The sequence below is a fragment of the Pezoporus flaviventris genome, unplaced genomic scaffold (assembly GCF_033815535.1).
Source record: "Pezoporus flaviventris isolate CSIRO_AGI_PZ_B2104156 unplaced genomic scaffold, CSIRO_AGI_Pfla_v1 ptg000006l, whole genome shotgun sequence".
Classification (NCBI taxonomy): Eukaryota; Metazoa; Chordata; class Aves; order Psittaciformes; family Psittacidae; genus Pezoporus; species Pezoporus flaviventris.
Window position 1 is genome coordinate 21,516,624 of NW_026892554.1, and position 15,984 is coordinate 21,532,607.

A 15,984-nucleotide genomic window follows, 5' to 3' on the forward strand; every position below is an offset into this window, starting at 1 on the left:
TCCTCAGTAGAAGACTCCTTACCTGGACCACTTGCTCAACTTCAAAACCATGGAGCAGCAGGGTGCACAGTGACACAATTCTAACCAAATGTTCCAACAGTCCAACTAGAGAGAGGGAAGGGTCCAGAGAACCAGGAGAGTCTCAAACAGAAAGGCTCAACCCAGAGAGTGGGAAGAGGTGGCCAACCCGCAACCTGTGCCATTCACTGGGCCCTGGCAGCCAGCCTGGGAAGAGGAACAAGGCTCTCAATGGTATAAGACAGCTACAGACCACAGCAACGTTCAGCAGATGGAGGGATGGGTTCTTTCCTTGCTTTTAGCATTCTCAAGAATTTATCTTAGAATCACAGAACCACATGGTTCTGCACCATGGGCAGGGACTCCTTACACTAGACCATGTTACCCAAGGCTCTGTCCAACCTTGCCTTGAACACTGCCAGGGATGGGGCAGCCACAGCTTCTCTGGGCACCCTTTGCCAGCGCCTCAGCACCCTCACAGGGAAGAGCTTCTGCCTTATACCTAACTTGAACTTCCCCTGTTTCAGTTTAAATCCATCACCCCCTTGTCCTATCACTACAGTCCCTGATGAAGGGTCCCTCTCCACCATCTTTGTAGCCCCCTTTAGACACTGGAAGCTGCTCTGAGGTCTCCAAGAAGCTTCTCTTCTCCAGGCTGAACAGCCACAATGTTCTCAGCTTATCTCCATATGGGAGATGCTCCAGCCTCTGATCATCCTTGTGGCCTCCTCTGCACTTGCTCCAACAGCTCCATGGCCTTCTTATGCTGAGGACACCAGAATCCAACACAGTGCTCCAGTTTAAATCAGTTACTTTAGCTGAGGGTGAGAGCAGCATTAAGCCCAAAGTGAGGAAGCTGCTTTTCGTTTGAATTTCTAACATTAAGTACAAGTCATTTAAGAACACCTGCAGATTTACTTACCAGCTTGATCGCTACATATTCATTGGTGTAGAGATTTTTACCTGCAAAGGAAAAAGAGAAATTCTTTTAGTTCCACAGTCAATGCTTGCAGGAAGAGACACAAAGCAGAAGAGTATCACTGATGGCAAAGAGCTTTTTCTCAGTTCCCTGCTGAAGTTCATGCCTTTAGCAAAGTGTAAGCCTCAAAATAATGAGTTGCAGCAGTTCAACAGGGCAGGCAAACACTATCTTTCCTTCAGCATAAGGTAATCATGTTTTATGGTAGCACTTCTGTTAGATGCAAGTGTTGGAGGAGGTATCCCAGACACATTAGGTTTTATTATCCACATCATGTCAAAAAAGTCTGAGGAACAAAAAATGAAGAGTCAAAGCATCATTTCTTTCAGAAATATCTTGCATCTGCTGGACACTGAACAATTTCATCCTGTGATGTATGGGGAGTTTCACCAGCTTTATCATCCTACATATCAAAGCAACTTCTGCAAGGAGGGAAGAGAAAATGACCTTTGTACAAACACACAGCTTTTATTTCTTCCTCTATGAGCAGGCAGGCAGGGTACATAAAATGCCTTCTGTATGCCAGCGGTACAAAGGCAATCCTCATCATCCAATAAAGCCAATAACTCTCAGTTCCAATATGGTACCAATGATGTTAAAAAATACACTCAAAGAACAAGAGCGGTTCTCAGGACCCTAAAATACAGAGGAGTGTCTAGTCCGATATCAGCTCTGGCGAGCACGAAGGGCAAAAGCCTATGATGAGTACAACGAGGCACGCACACAACCAGCTCCTGTAGGTACATCATGGCTCCATGGCTCTGAGCCAGAGCTGGTGCCTGTGTGCGCTGCAGCTGGAGGGGAATTTTTCCCTCCAGGAACCCATCTGGTGTTTGAACCCCTTCACCTCCTCAGCGATTTGTGGCAAAGATGCACAGCTCCACGTGTCAAGAACCATCTCTCCGTGCGTTCGGAAGCTGCCAGTTGTTGTTTCAGTCAATGTCCTCCAGGTTTCTAATAGGAAATTTAAGCAATTGCTCCCTCCTCACCTTCTCCATGCTGCTCATGACTGACAGCAAACTATCCAGAAGAGAGATCATCAGGGAAGGATGCTCAGGCAGTCCTTGCACCTGATCTGTCCCACCACAGAATCCCACACTGGTTTGGGACGGAAGGGACCTTAAAGCTCATCCAGCTCCAACCCCTGCCACAGGCAGAGACACCTTCCACTAGAGCAGCTTGCTCCAAGCCCCTGTGTCCAACCTGGCCTTGAACACTGCCAGGGATGGGGCAGCCACAGCTTCTCTGGGCACCCTGTGCCAGCGCCTCAGCACCCTCACAGGGAAGAGCTTCTGCCTAAGAGCTCATCTCAGTCTCCCCTCGGGCAGGTTAAAGCCATTCCCCATCCCGTCCTATTACTGCTTGTGTTATAAGAAGTCATACAGTCTCTGCTACCTTTTTATCTCCTCTAGTTCCCTGTATCCTCTGAGGAGAGCAGCCTTCACCAGAGACCGCCATGGTTTTATACAGGGCAATACTGACCTTCTTTGCTTATTCCTGCACGCAGCACTACAGCACAAGTCATGCTCTCACTGAGTGACTGCAGCAATCTACACTGGAAGTTATTAACGCTCATTTACGGCACCAGCTTTGCCCAGCTCTATCTCACATTTACATTCCACACACCACTATTCAAAAGCACATCACATCCTCATTCCCACACAGATCCAATGCAACAGCACTGGGAGACTCAGCAAAATTAAAGCCATTAGAACCTGAGAGAAGACAAACAGCCACCTTTAAACCCTGAAACGCCCGGGGAAATTCATTTTACTTTGTAACAGCTTCATATTTTCTGCATTTAACTTCTTTTGACACCTTCCCCACTGTATTGCTCAGCGCAGTTCTGGCCTCTGAACTTCAGATCAGGCCCTAACAGGGCAGGTCCCACATGGACCAGGGTGCTTTAACTTCCATCAGGAAGTCAGGTGTATGGAAAGCTTCAACCAGTTACAGTAACTGGCAGTGCTGTTTAACACAGGGCAGGCATTTAAATGCGAGGTTAAATATCCTTGGAGGAAGTGTTTTATGCAAGCAGATGCGTAAGCTGAGCTCCAGCCTTAACCCTTGCAATGTGTGAATCGATTTCTTGAGATCTCTGAGTAACAGCTCCTGTGTCCAGGCTAGAAAGGAACGGTAGAAAGGAAGGTTCGCAGTCATGTCAAGAACACTCGGACATCGGAAAGCTCCTGAAAGGTCAAACGGGTGGAAAACCAGGTGGTGGGATAAACTGCTTCACCCCTTGAGACAGACAAAGGCTCCAGCCTGATGCTACCCCATGGCTGGTGTGGGAAGAGCACACAAGGACACGCGGGGAAGGCAGCCTAAGCACACTGAGATTATGTACCTTGTATTAGCCAGTCAGTCACAGCAGCAGCTCCAGCTGCAGCTCGTCCACTGAGCTTCCTATTCCCCTCCTCTCGAGGGAAACCAAGCTGCTACCAAGATGCTTGGTTTGAGGACACTGAGCCAGACTAAGGGAAGCTCCAGCTCAAATCTGTGACACAGATGCTTTAAACAGCAAAAACCCCTGCCACCCCCTGCAGACCCCACAACCTCCATCACAGCCTTGGTGACATGTGATTTCAAGGTAGTTTTGGGGCTCAGTGTCCATCAAAGGAGTGATGACCCACAGACCTGGCAACGCTTGTGCTCTCCTGCCAATGCAGGATCACGATACTGGGAAAACAGGGCTCTTCCAAGCTCATTTCAAGGCAGAGAAGGACACTGCCAACACCCTCCATATATATGGAGCCATAAACCAGTCTATTATGGTCTGGTTCATAAGGCTGAGGACTAGACAAAAGATAATTTTGGTAATTAAATTCCTCAATTAAAAAAAAAAAACAACTGGAATGAGGAAAACACAGGAGCATGAAATGTCAGGCCAGCAGTCAAAGGCAAATGAACTAACCTCCAGTTCATCCTCTCCAGAGCACAAACTATGGGGAGCCTCTGAGCACAGGGGGGCGCAAATGGGTCCAGCTGCTGACCTCCAAACCCCTCCTAAAGCTGCAGCATGAGATGTTTGCTTTGCCAGCTACGAGAGCCAAGCAAATCTCTGAAATCTCTCCCTGAGCTTGCTCCAGACCGAGATCTACCCCTTGGTTTTGCTATCACACCACCCAAGGTGTAATGTTTCTTCTTCCACTTTCTACAGGGCAGCACCGATATTAAAATGGAAGAGTAAAGGCAGTGCTACTCACAGGAGAAAGTGAATCTGCAGAGTACAGTAAGCCATGAATAGAAGCTGTCTCTTATCTTAGTAAGACACAAGATCTCTAATCCAGCGGAGATGATATAACTGTGCTAACAAAAGCCTTTCAAGTTCAGGCAAAGCTTTTGATGGAGCAGTGATTAAGTTCATGCCTCAGTTTTGGGTAGTTCCACTGACAATTATGAACTACATATACATATGAGAAGTGCTGCATTAAGTCACCGGCATTCACGTGGGAAACCTAACAGGGTGGATTTCTCAAGCCCTGGCAGTCAGATGCGTTGAATATAGGGACAGACTGCAGCCCAGCCGAGCAGCCCAAAGGGGTCGATCTCTTGTGTGTGCTGTTCCCACAGGTCAAAGTTGAAAGTCACAGGTACAAGCCCATAGTGAGCAACATGAACCAAAAAATGCTTTGAGCCTTACTTCTAGCTCCTCGCTACATGGACAATACACTCTGATGACAGATCAGTGCTGGGTAATGGAGCAAACATCCAAATACTCATCCCAAAGACGAAGCAGAGCTCACCCCACACACCACTGCATTAGTGCCAGATTTGCTGTCCCTTCTGGAGCAGTTCCCAGATAACAGATCCTAGCGTAGAACCTACACAGGATCTACTCCTACCCTCCACATCTACAACATTCTACTCAAATATTCACAAGATGATTTCATTATTTGGGAAGCAGAGACCAGCCCAGCCCCAATATCAGATACTATTATCATCTTGATTCATTTACTACTGTTTTCATTTGCTTCAAAGCAGAGCTCCTGGTTTCAAACTGCAGCCTGGGAGGCAGCTGGGTGGTTCTCAATTTTGGGGGTCAACTTTGAGATCTGCTGGACCTGCTCTGGCACTGCCATAAGCAGCTTTCCTTCTAGTTTGGGTCTTGCTGCTCACTGCCAAGATGTGCTGGATTGTCATGAGAGCCCCACACGAATCATGTTGACATGTGGCTTGTGCACCCTATACAATGTATTTGACAGCACATGAAGACACAGACTTCTCCAAAAAATCCCTTTGTTGCACTATCAAGGGAGAGGATAGAAGCAACATACAGGATCCATCCCTCCCAATGTGGTATTCTTCCCATCCACTCAGGGAAAAAAAACTGGAATCATCATTTGTAAATGATACTTGAACACACTTTTATGAAAATCACAGAATCCCAGATTGGTTTGAGTTGAAGGGACCTTAAAGCTCATCCACTTCCAACCCCCTGCCACAGGCAGGGACACCTTCCATTAGACCAGGTTGCTCCAAGCCCCATCAAACCTGGCTTTATACAACTTAATAGGTTTACTAAGTAACGGTGCCAAACACTGGGAAAAGTGAGACTTTTGGAGAGGCTTATATCTCCCTGACATGGCTCATGGATTTCAGGTAAATAAGTAATACCCACGGGGTAAGTCCGTGAGTCAGTGTAAGGAGGTGGCTCACAGCTCAGCTGGTGATCTCTTTTCTACACTGAAGTTTACAGACACAGCTTATGACAGCCCTAGATTTAACAGGTACATCCCGTTTCCCTTTGCAGTGAGCACCTCCTGGCATCACGTGGCTCCACAGCTCACCGAGCTGTTTCCCAGGCTGGTTTACGTCATGCAGGTTCTCCATCAGCTTGGCAGGCAGATACAGGACCTCATAACAGCACAAAAGTCACGCTATAGAACTTCAGGTGTGCTCCAGCTCCCATGGCAGCACAAGAACTGACTTGGCAAATAACCAGGAGCTGCAGGACAGGGCTTGGTGCTGCACCAAGACAATGAAACCCTGTCAGTGCTCGGGGTCCAGCTCAGGGACAGCAAGCAGGGTCCCGTTAGTAGGTTGAGCCCCTTTGGACATCACAGCTCTTACAGACCACCTAATCTGCAGCCTGTATGAAGAACCAGCACTCAATTAACCCTGATCATCTTGTTACTCTGGGCCAGAAGCTGAGTTTTGTGCTCATCCTTCCATTCCAGCTCCTCTGCAGGCTGGAATGCAACTGTGCTACTCCCATGTGCTTCCAAAAAGCGATATCCCCGGGGCTATCTGTATGTGCAGCAAGAAAACAACACTTGGCAGCAAGCTTGGTATTGGCAGAAAACAGCTTCGGTAGGTACACACCATCTCCTCCCTGAACAATCAGTCCTCTGTCTGGCGTGTGGTACAAGAACAAGACTTTGCTCTTCATGTGTTACTGAACCATTCACTAGTGCTTAACTTTCCCAAAACGATGTACAAAAAGCCCCAAAGCAGAGGGCATGTGTTCAGCTTTGCAGGACAACACTGTTCTCAGAGACTTGCTTGCTCCCCCCCAGTGAGAATTAGCATCACAGCTGAGCAATAGATACAGGTGGTATTTGAGCAAAGAGGAGCTCTTAAAGCTGCAATGACTGGCAATAAAACAGTAAAAGTTTAAAAAAGTAACACAGCTTCTGTAAGGACCTTACACCCAGTTGCTCTTACCCCTACGTACGTCTCATTTGCAGAATCCCAGACTGGTTTGAGTTGGATTGAAGGGAGCTTAAAGCTCATCCAGCTCCAACCCCTGCCACGGGCAGGGTCACCTTCCACTAGAGCAGCTTGCTCCAAGCCCCTGTGTCCAACCTGGCCTTGAACACTGCCAGGGATGGGGCAGCCACAGCTTCTCTGGGCACCCTGTGCCAGCGCCTCAGCACCCTCACAGGGAAGAACTTCCTTATATTCAGCCTAAATCTCCCCTGTTTGAGCTTACTACCCCTTGTCCTGTCACTCTTTGATCTTATAAAAGTCCTTCCCCATCTTCCCTGTAGGCCCCTCTTTAGGCACTGGAAAACTGTTACCAGGTCTCCCCAGAGCCTTCTCCAGGCTGAACAAACCCAGCTCTCTCAGCCTGTCTTCATGAGACATCCTCTGATCATCTTCACTGCCCACATACAGCATGCAACTTAACCAGGAGTAACAAAACATTTAACCAGGAGTAACAAAACATTTATCAGTGTACTGAAAAAGAGCCACTCGATTACCAGGTGTTGCTTTTTCAATAGTTAAAACTGAATTTCTCTGTAAACTGACAGTTTCTTCTGCAAGTCTCTCCTGTACAACCTGTGTGTTGAGACAACCTCAGTCAGAGACAGAACACTGCTGAAATGGTGAGAAACATGACAAAGAAGAATGATGGAAAAGGGATTTGGGCACCAGCTGAATAAATGCAAGAGCCATAATAACTGGAGAGATCCACTACAAGCCACTGAACCCCAGAGCAGAGGTTGGGTTAAAAAGCAATTCAACATCTCCATGGGGATCCTGCTAGTGTGACGTTTGCTCTTGGGGGAGGCTCTGAAAATGCAATACAGCTATTCATGTCATGTCACTGTCAGGATCCAAGCTTATCTTCAGCTGCCAATCATGATCATATTCATGCAGGTGGGAGGTTCTGCCCGAGCCCTTGGCTCCTCTCCACCTTTGGAGCATTATCTCTCCTCCTGCAAATCAATAAAGCATCTCTGATGTAATGCTGAAACCAAACTGCCCTTTACTGAGGCAGATCACACCCAAGCTGGTTAATCTTCACACCGTGGTGAAGTGGCATTTCATATAGATGCAATAATCAAACCTTAGAATGAAAGACTACATGTATTAATCTAAGATTACGTAGATTCTCACAGGAATCTACCAAGATAGTATCAGTAGTTAAGCGTTATAACCCTTTGGTTACCAGAAGCAATTCCCTGACTGATTTATTTATCATCCCTTGTACCTGATGCACAAATGATTTTAATTTCAGTTCTGAATAAGTATCAAGTTTTGCGAAAGCAGTATTTGTGTCAGTGAACCCATCTTCAGCGATACAAATTATTCAGCAGAAGAGGAGAAATACAACCATTTTAAGTCAGGATCAAGACCACCACAAAGTGCTCCTTCTGATCCACAGCAACTGCCCCATACTGGGAGTTCAGGGATGTGCAATTACCAGCAGCTGCTTCCCCCACCTCATTTCAAACACAGCCATTGTTTGTTTAGGCTAACTGAAGAGCCCAACACACTGTGCTGCTCTTAAGCCATCCTAAACAAGAGATGCATTAGCGTGGCCATCTGCGGGTGACCAGCTGCAAGGCGTGTGGTTTGGAACACCAATGGCCCACACTGGGCTGAGGGGCCGGTTCAGCAGCCAGATGGCCAGTCAGCACCTCAGACACATGGAACAGATCAGGGAGTGGGTGATGAGGCTGAAAGTAGGGCACAGAGGTTAGTGAAGGATGTGGAATAGAGATGTGGCTGAGTGCTGGGAAAGAGTCTCACCCATTACTTTGATTGAGCATCCCAGCTTACGAACAGGACATTAATTGCAAGATTTAGCAATCCAGGCAGTTAAGAAGATTTTTGTTCACCTTAGGCAAGACATTCAGCGCTGAGAACAGTCTTCATAGTTTGCATTGTTCAAAATTTGCATCTTTGGCCTCTCCAGTGTATTCATTTTGGCTTTATGCAAATAAAAATAATGCTAACAGTTACATCTTCTGAGTCAGAAGCTTCAGGTAAGGCAGCTCAACACTCGGGAAACAAGACAAGCACGCGCATTTCTCAAGCCAGGGTTAAGTTTTGATGTATTTATATTCCAGTGGTGAAATGCTAACTGCAGAACGCAGGTGACTAAAACTGTTACTTCTTACCTAGTCTGAGTTCTCCAAAGTTCCCACACCCAATCTTCTTGCCCACTCTGAAGTTGGGTCCCACCATCAGAACGCCAGACGATGCCGATGAGCTTGGTCGAGAACCGTGCCCACTCCTTCCCGGCATTCCTTTCGTCGTCCGCTGCCTTTCATCCTTTTCCCTACTAGGATGGTCCATGATCTTAGTGAAATCTCTCTGCCAGCAAGCTGGCAGAAAGGAGTTGGAATACACACTCTTCTCCTTAGAACAGAAATATATATCCAAAAGTATCTGAGTCAGGGTTCAAGAGAGTCATGGAAACGCATGGAGCTCTTTTGGCACTGTATCCAGTTCCTTAATGCATCTTGATAATGTACCAAGGGGTTGATTATGTTCTTGAGAACTCAATAAGGGTAGGTTGCTTTTGGTTTCTTACCTGGGGAAAAGAAAAAGGATATATGAAGTAAAAATCATTATTTTAAACTACCCAGCAAGAAACATAGACAGAGGTGAACGCCCAGAATGTCCCTGGCCTCGAGGAAATTCACAGCTAAATGGAAACTCCACCATTACCTTAATTTTCTGATAAAAATCCACAAAGTGACTCAGAGAGACAAAGGCTGCCCATCCACAGCCTGCTACTGGAGTTACTGGGACTCACACCACACACACTAACAAAGGCAATTTCAATTACATCAGCATGCCAGGTGGAAAATGCAAGCTCACATCCCAGCTTTAAAGCAGCTGTGGAGTGTAAAGTCTCCTTTCTTCTCACTTCATGCATTTATAAAGTATTACACAAAAGCCAGACAAAAAAAAAGAAGCGGAAAAATTAATGGCATCAGGAGAAGAAAATACTTAATTTTCCTTCATTTTCCATCTTTTAAAGTTGACCTCAGATGTAGCTGCTGGCTGAAACCGTTGTCTTACAGAAGTGACCAAAAGTAACAGGCAAGTCAAGATTTATTACTTTTAAAGAGCTAGAAATTTCCTGACAGTTGTATCAACACACGGTTCATGTCACCAACATGATTTACTTCCCAAAGAAAATGAAGCTTTGGAAAAATAGACCTTCTAATGGAATTGGGTGAGGGACTCAAGGGCCACGATCTTCTCCAGCAGCCTGCACTGATGACTGACAAATGAAAGCCGGACTGTTGTCTCACAGAAACTGAAGTGCACCTTCCTCCTGCATGTCCAAACTTGTCACCACCATAACCAATGGCAGGCAACCCTGGACAACTCCAGACAGCGGACTGGTGCATCTCACAAGCATCAGTCTGCTAACTCTGTCAAAAGAGGATAAGAAATAGATCCTTCTTAACCCATCCAGGCCAAGTGGTGCCCCTGTACCCATGGACCATCCCAAAAGAGACAGGCAGGAACTGTACAGGCCCTCCTTGGCCCTGCTCCGCATGTGCAGTCCAGGGAGCACAGGGCAAATTGACATCTCACCATGAGACCTCTCCTAGGTCAAAGGATCACAGGATGGCTTGGACTGAAGCTCATCCAATTACAAACCCCTGCCACGGGCAGGGACACCTTCCACTCAAGCAGCTTGCTCCAAGCCCCTGTGTCCAACCTGCCCTTGAACACTGCCAGGGATGGGGCAGCCACAGCTTCTCTGGGCACCCTGTGCCAGCGCCTCAGCACCCTCCCAGGGAAGAGCTTCTGCCTAAGAGCTCATCTCAGTCTCCCCTCTGGCAGGTTAAAGCCATTCCCCTTGGCCTGTCCCTACAGGCCCTTGTCCAGAGCTCCTCTCCAGGCTTCCTGGAGCCTCTTTAGGCACTAGAGCTGCTCTCAGGTCTCCCCTTCAGGAGCCTTCTCTTCTCCAAGCTGAACCAGTCCCATATGCACAACTTTAATACCACTTTGCAATTATTTGTCACTGCTTTTGTTCATTTATTACTGCAGGCTTCTACATCAGCCAGAGAGTTTGCAGGACTCTATCAGACTCCATCTTCACAGGAAGGATGATGTGTGTATTAGGAAGAACCTGAGGAACTAATAATAACATAAAGAAACATCCATACATGTGAATAGATGCTTCACGCAATGTAATCCCACAACCCCACCCAACTTCAACGGTTTATACCAACGCTTAGAACCCAGCTCAGGTTGCACAGGTTACAGCCCACAGGACATGTCATCCAGCACGTGACTCAGCAGCCCTTTTCTCCAGAAGGAAAAGCGGATGACTTCTTGTTGTCGCTCTGCACAAAGGTGGGGCTCAGTAGAGAATATCATACAGCACAATGGCAGCAAACCCAAGAGGTCTGAAAGTCATCAGGTCATCTGAGAACCAGTGTGTCATGTCCATAATACCCGTTTGGCCGTACTGGCCCAGAAACCACAGTGTCAAGCTCCAAACAGGTACTAGGCAATGTGTGAAAAGCCATTCGATGGCCTAGCTGGAGACAGAGTTGGAGACTTTCACATACAAAGAATTCAGTATTTAGCATTACCAAGCTTTAATTGTCCCTCAACTTAATTCAAGATTTAATACTTAAAACTGAATATGGATAAGCAGGAAGCATCCATTACAGGCAAACAGGATGAACTGGTTTTTCACCATAGACATCCCAACAGACTTTCAGCTGCAGCGTTTGTTTTGGAGGGGTGAACTAGTGCTGCTTCTCAAAGTTGTTTGCATAGACACAAGCACAGTTGTATTTGCTTTGTGAAACCAGCTTGTAGAAGCAATGACAATAACTTTATGAGGTATGAGAAAAAGCACTTTGGTTGGACCCCAACCTGTCCCCAGAGGAGAGGGTCAAACAAAAGAGGCAAAACTCTGCTGACAGGGACTGATTACAGCAGAGGAAAGAGGAATGCTGCAGTTTTTATAAAGCTGCAAACAAGTTTTGGTTTTTCTTGCTCATTCAGCTCACAGCTCAATGGCCAGCAGAGAGCATAAGAGTCAATATAAGCTAAAACCACCCAGAAAAGGTTTTTAAACCACATGAGATGGACTGGGAATAGACAGGCTGTTAAGAACACGCTACAGTGCCTTCCTGGGTGACGCCAGAAGCAGTTGAACCTTCCTCCTGCCATGAAGTGCTACCAGCCTTGCCCTGCAGAGCAGATGAATCCACACAGCGAGGTGGTTTTGCAGCAGAAGATGGTGCCTAGGTGAGGATCTTTCCAAAGTTGTTTGGCTACCTGCTGGCACAAGCATTGTTATAGAGAAGTGTTTTACCAGCTACGATGAAATGGAGCTGAAAGCCACTAAAAGGTAAAGTGTTCATTCAACATGCTTCAAACCACTGATACGAGCTGGCCTTGTTCACAGGGCAGATGGCGCTCCGCAGGGCTTGATGGCACAAGTACATCATTCCTCTGAGGGCTCCAACCCTCCTGAGAGCACAAGCCCTCCTCAATATAACTTTCCCCTCCTCCAGACTAAAGTCTGAACTCAGCTCAAGCCCTGTGTGCTGAGTTTCAGATCTGACATCAAAATACACTGCTTGGTTTGACACTTGCACAATCACACTCAGTGCACCTCAGATGGGACAAGTAACTCTATTCTTCTCAGGCAGGCGAAGCGCAGAGCTCCGCATCATTCCTGGCTAGTGAAATAAGATGTTAATGGTTACAAGCCACTCAGCCTCCATCCTTCCTCTGTTCCTCGTCTGTATAAGGTCTCTCCGGGGAGAAGGATGGAAAAGTTACACCTGACAGTGTGCAAACACTGACCATCCTCTCTCTCCACTGAAAGCCTTCAACAAACAGAAATTCAGATCAGCAACAAAAGAGTAAACCAAACATTTAAGAATCCCTTTGTTATGGCCAGCCCTACGAGCAGGCCCCAGCTGTCGGTACACCAAACAGCACAAAGATCTTTCACTATTGTACCTATATCCTAAAACAAGCTGTAGTAAATACGGCATCAAGTACTGCTTTTGAAAACTAACAAAGCGCTTGGCTTTGGCAGAGGAATGGCAAAAGAACGAAGACAGGACTGTAATTTGAAGTCAGTTGCATTAATATTTAAAGACTACTCGGAATGACTATTTCCTGCCACGATTCAAACCTCTTCATAATGATTTTCCTTCCTACCTTTCCACCCACTCAGCAAGATTGCTCCTGAAAGTTACTTCCATTTAAACAAAGCTGCATGAAGATATTTCCCTAACAGTGACTCAGTCCAATTCCAGTATTCATTTCACTGCAATATAGTTGGAGGCAAGGGAACAGTTGTTTAATGAAAGATACGGGCTTGAAAGGAAATTACTAAGTAAAAACCCCAAACCAACTGTATCCTACACACTTCAGAACACTTGGGACCCAAGATCAAAATCACGACCTCACCTCCATTGATAAAATCACAGACCCAGAGCTACAAACCAGCTTCTAGGTGGTGTTGAAGGCAGCTGCCATTCACATTGTGATCAGTAGCAGAGTTTAACATGAAGGACGTTTAATCACTTACCAAGCACTCGTTATGGCACAGCGACATTGCTCACAGCCATCCAGACTCCTCAATGAAGTCCTTAGGTGTGAAAGCAGCAGTAGGCCAATGCAAACAGAAGACTGGTATGAAGAAGCCAAAGCAATGCTTATTCCTACCCTTCAAGAAAAAAGCTTGCTTCCCTTGCACTGGAAATCTTTGACCTACTTGAGATACTCTGGAGACCTTTCCAAGGTAAGCACAAGAGCTGTCAAAGTCCTGGGTTGTGGCACAATTTCAGAAAGTCTATCCAAACTGAAACTGGAAATGAATGCCCCTTTCTTCATATCAATTCCAGGAGACCTCATCCAGGCCTGTGTGCAGTTTTGACTCCTGAAGGATGCTATATATGCTAGAAATCAAACTGCAAATCTTTGGTGGATGGATCAACACCCTCACAAGCAGAGGGTGTTCAGCCCTACATTTCTTTTTCCTTCTTTTAAGAAGAGACCTACAAAAAAGCCCAATTTTCTGTTGGGATGGGTGATCTCATCCCTCTCTCTACAGAAACAGGAACTCAGTCTCTCAAAGCAGCTCCATAAGCATTGCTTTAGGACAAGGTACATGCCCTCTCTCTGGATTTTCCAACATCCACCCCACGTGCCTCTAATACTTTTTGTAAGACTCTTGATCTGGAGCGTGCTTTCCAGACAAGATCTGCTACTTCCCACATGACTTCAAAGACTACAGAATCCTCCAGGGCTCCCAACTGACACATTTCAAACACACGGATATGAGATCACCAGCTTCCACCCTCATGCCGTGTAAAAAGTAGAGCCTTCAGCAGTAGAAAACTGCGCTTTGCCACAGATGGGGACAAAGAGTTCGCCCTCTGGAAAAGGCAGAGCAGGCAGGATACAGGTAATGAGGTGCATTTTGAAACCAGGGCAGATACGATGCGTTCACTCACGTTCTCAGCACCTGCCAACTCATTTTATTAGCTTACATGCTTAAGTTTAGAGGAACAAGCTGGCTTCGTGGCCTCTGCTTTACTGCACGCACTAACAACTTCCTAGACGTCAATGCTCTCCCTATATCAAACCACAATTAGTAAATTTCTCACAGCTTTGCTCTCTTCTGTGCAAACATACATCTCCATGGGCTTCAGGTCCCTTCATGCCTTCTCATCTCACCTGCTTATCGCTTCCCTCCCTTGTCTTGGACAAGACGTTCTGCTTCTTATCCGGCTACTGCCCAATGCTACCTTCCAACTGGCTCCAACAAAACTGTCTCTTTCCAAAGCCACCCCACTACTCCTGGCAAAGCTGCTGTCCTACTAATGCAAACATAAAAAAGTTATGAGCTCTGCCCTGCTCCCAAGGGTGAAAAAACATAGATAACCAAATATCCTGTCCTGGTCTGACCTGGAAGAGGACCTGCTCTGGTGCTTGGCTACCTACACCCACTAGTAGAAAGAGGGAATGCAGAGGCTGAATGCTTCCTCCACTCAGCCATGAGAAATATACTTCCTTTTGCCTTTTTCTCTCCAATTCAAGAGCTTTCTGATTTCCTAGAGGGTTTTCTACTACTCCCTCAGTAAGCCTCCTATTATGGGGGTGTATTTCAACTACCCCCTCTATCCCAACAGTACCTCCACACAGAGGAGACCGGCATTTTACCAGGGCTTTCCTAAACAGCACTAGGCTGACCTGGTTTCAGTGTCCTACACGTGAAAAGCAACAGAAAAACTGAAAAGGGAGGTCAAAATTCCCTGTTGCAGATTAAAGCTGGTAACAGCACTGACAAAGCTGGCTGCAGGCTACGCAAGCAGGAGCACGTCATGTCAGATGTCCCACACTTGGAGATTCTTTCCAAATTTGAAGGCTACAGAAGCCTTTTAAACACTACAAGTGGCTTCTGTTGAATCATTTGACCCAACAATTTAATCTCTGGCTCGTGCAGCTAGTTTTGTTCAGGAAAAAATGCCTTCTGAGGCTTACAAACAATATTTAAGTCTAAATTGCTGGGAAGGGAGAAGGATGGCCAACTGCAAATCACTACAGTCATTCACTACTCATGAATGCACAGGACTGTCAAGCTGACATCCTACAACTACAGTTTTTACAGAAAGGGATGAACCCAAATGAACTCACACCAATTTCCATCCTAGGGAAGTGAACTTCCATGAAGTATTTTCCTCGAAGACCTTGTGAACGTGCTGAAACACATTAACTGTATAATCCTCAACTAAATATGTTGGCAAGTTACTTTTCCAAATGAGTCTCAGTTGATCTCAAGAGAGATCCAAGCACCCAAGTTCATTCCTGAACTTTACTCTCAATACCCTCTACCAAAGCTCAGCTCGAGAGCCAAGAATGCAAGGGCGGGTAAGAAAAGCAATCTGGGTCATAATTTAGCTCTTCCACATGAGGAGAGTCAAAGAAAAGACCATTTTCCAGGGAAACAGTTTATGTGATGAAAGCTAGATTCATTGACTCCTCTTCCTCATTTGAGTTTAAGCCCAGCACATGCCAGCAGCCATGCATGCATATTCTTATGTATCATAGAATGGTTTGGTTTGGAAAGGACCTTAAGATCATCCAGTTCCAACCCCCTGCCATGGGCAGGGACACCTGACACTAGACCATGTCACCCAAGGCTCTGTCCCACCTGGCCTTGAACACTGCCAGGGATGGAACAGCCACAGCTTCTCTGGGAAACCTGTTCCTGTAGGAAAGTACTACAGACCATAACCTGCCAGAAA

At 46.4% G+C, this 15,984-nt stretch overlaps 2 protein-coding genes across 5 annotated transcripts in view; one reads left to right on the forward strand and one right to left on the reverse strand.

The window, feature by feature from the left end:
- Positions 1-15,984, forward strand: part of SORD (sorbitol dehydrogenase) — a 341,031-nt gene that overhangs the window by 61,604 nt on the left and 263,443 nt on the right. The gene's annotated exons all lie outside the window — the stretch shown is intronic.
- The window catches only part of CSNK1G1 (casein kinase 1 gamma 1), a 108,000-nt gene that overhangs the window by 56,901 nt on the left and 35,115 nt on the right, over positions 1-15,984 (reverse strand). For 3 of the 4 annotated variants that reach the window (XM_061447395.1, XM_061447398.1, XM_061447397.1), the window contains 2 exons: positions 8,851-9,266; positions 941-981 (listed from right to left, as the gene is read on the reverse strand). In XM_061447395.1, the coding sequence (XP_061303379.1) occupies positions 941-981; positions 8,851-9,028 (219 nt within the window). In that variant the 5' untranslated portion in view covers positions 9,029-9,266. The remainder of the gene's footprint in view (positions 1-940; positions 982-8,850; positions 9,267-15,984) is intronic. The other variant, XM_061447396.1, reaches the window with a different exon arrangement.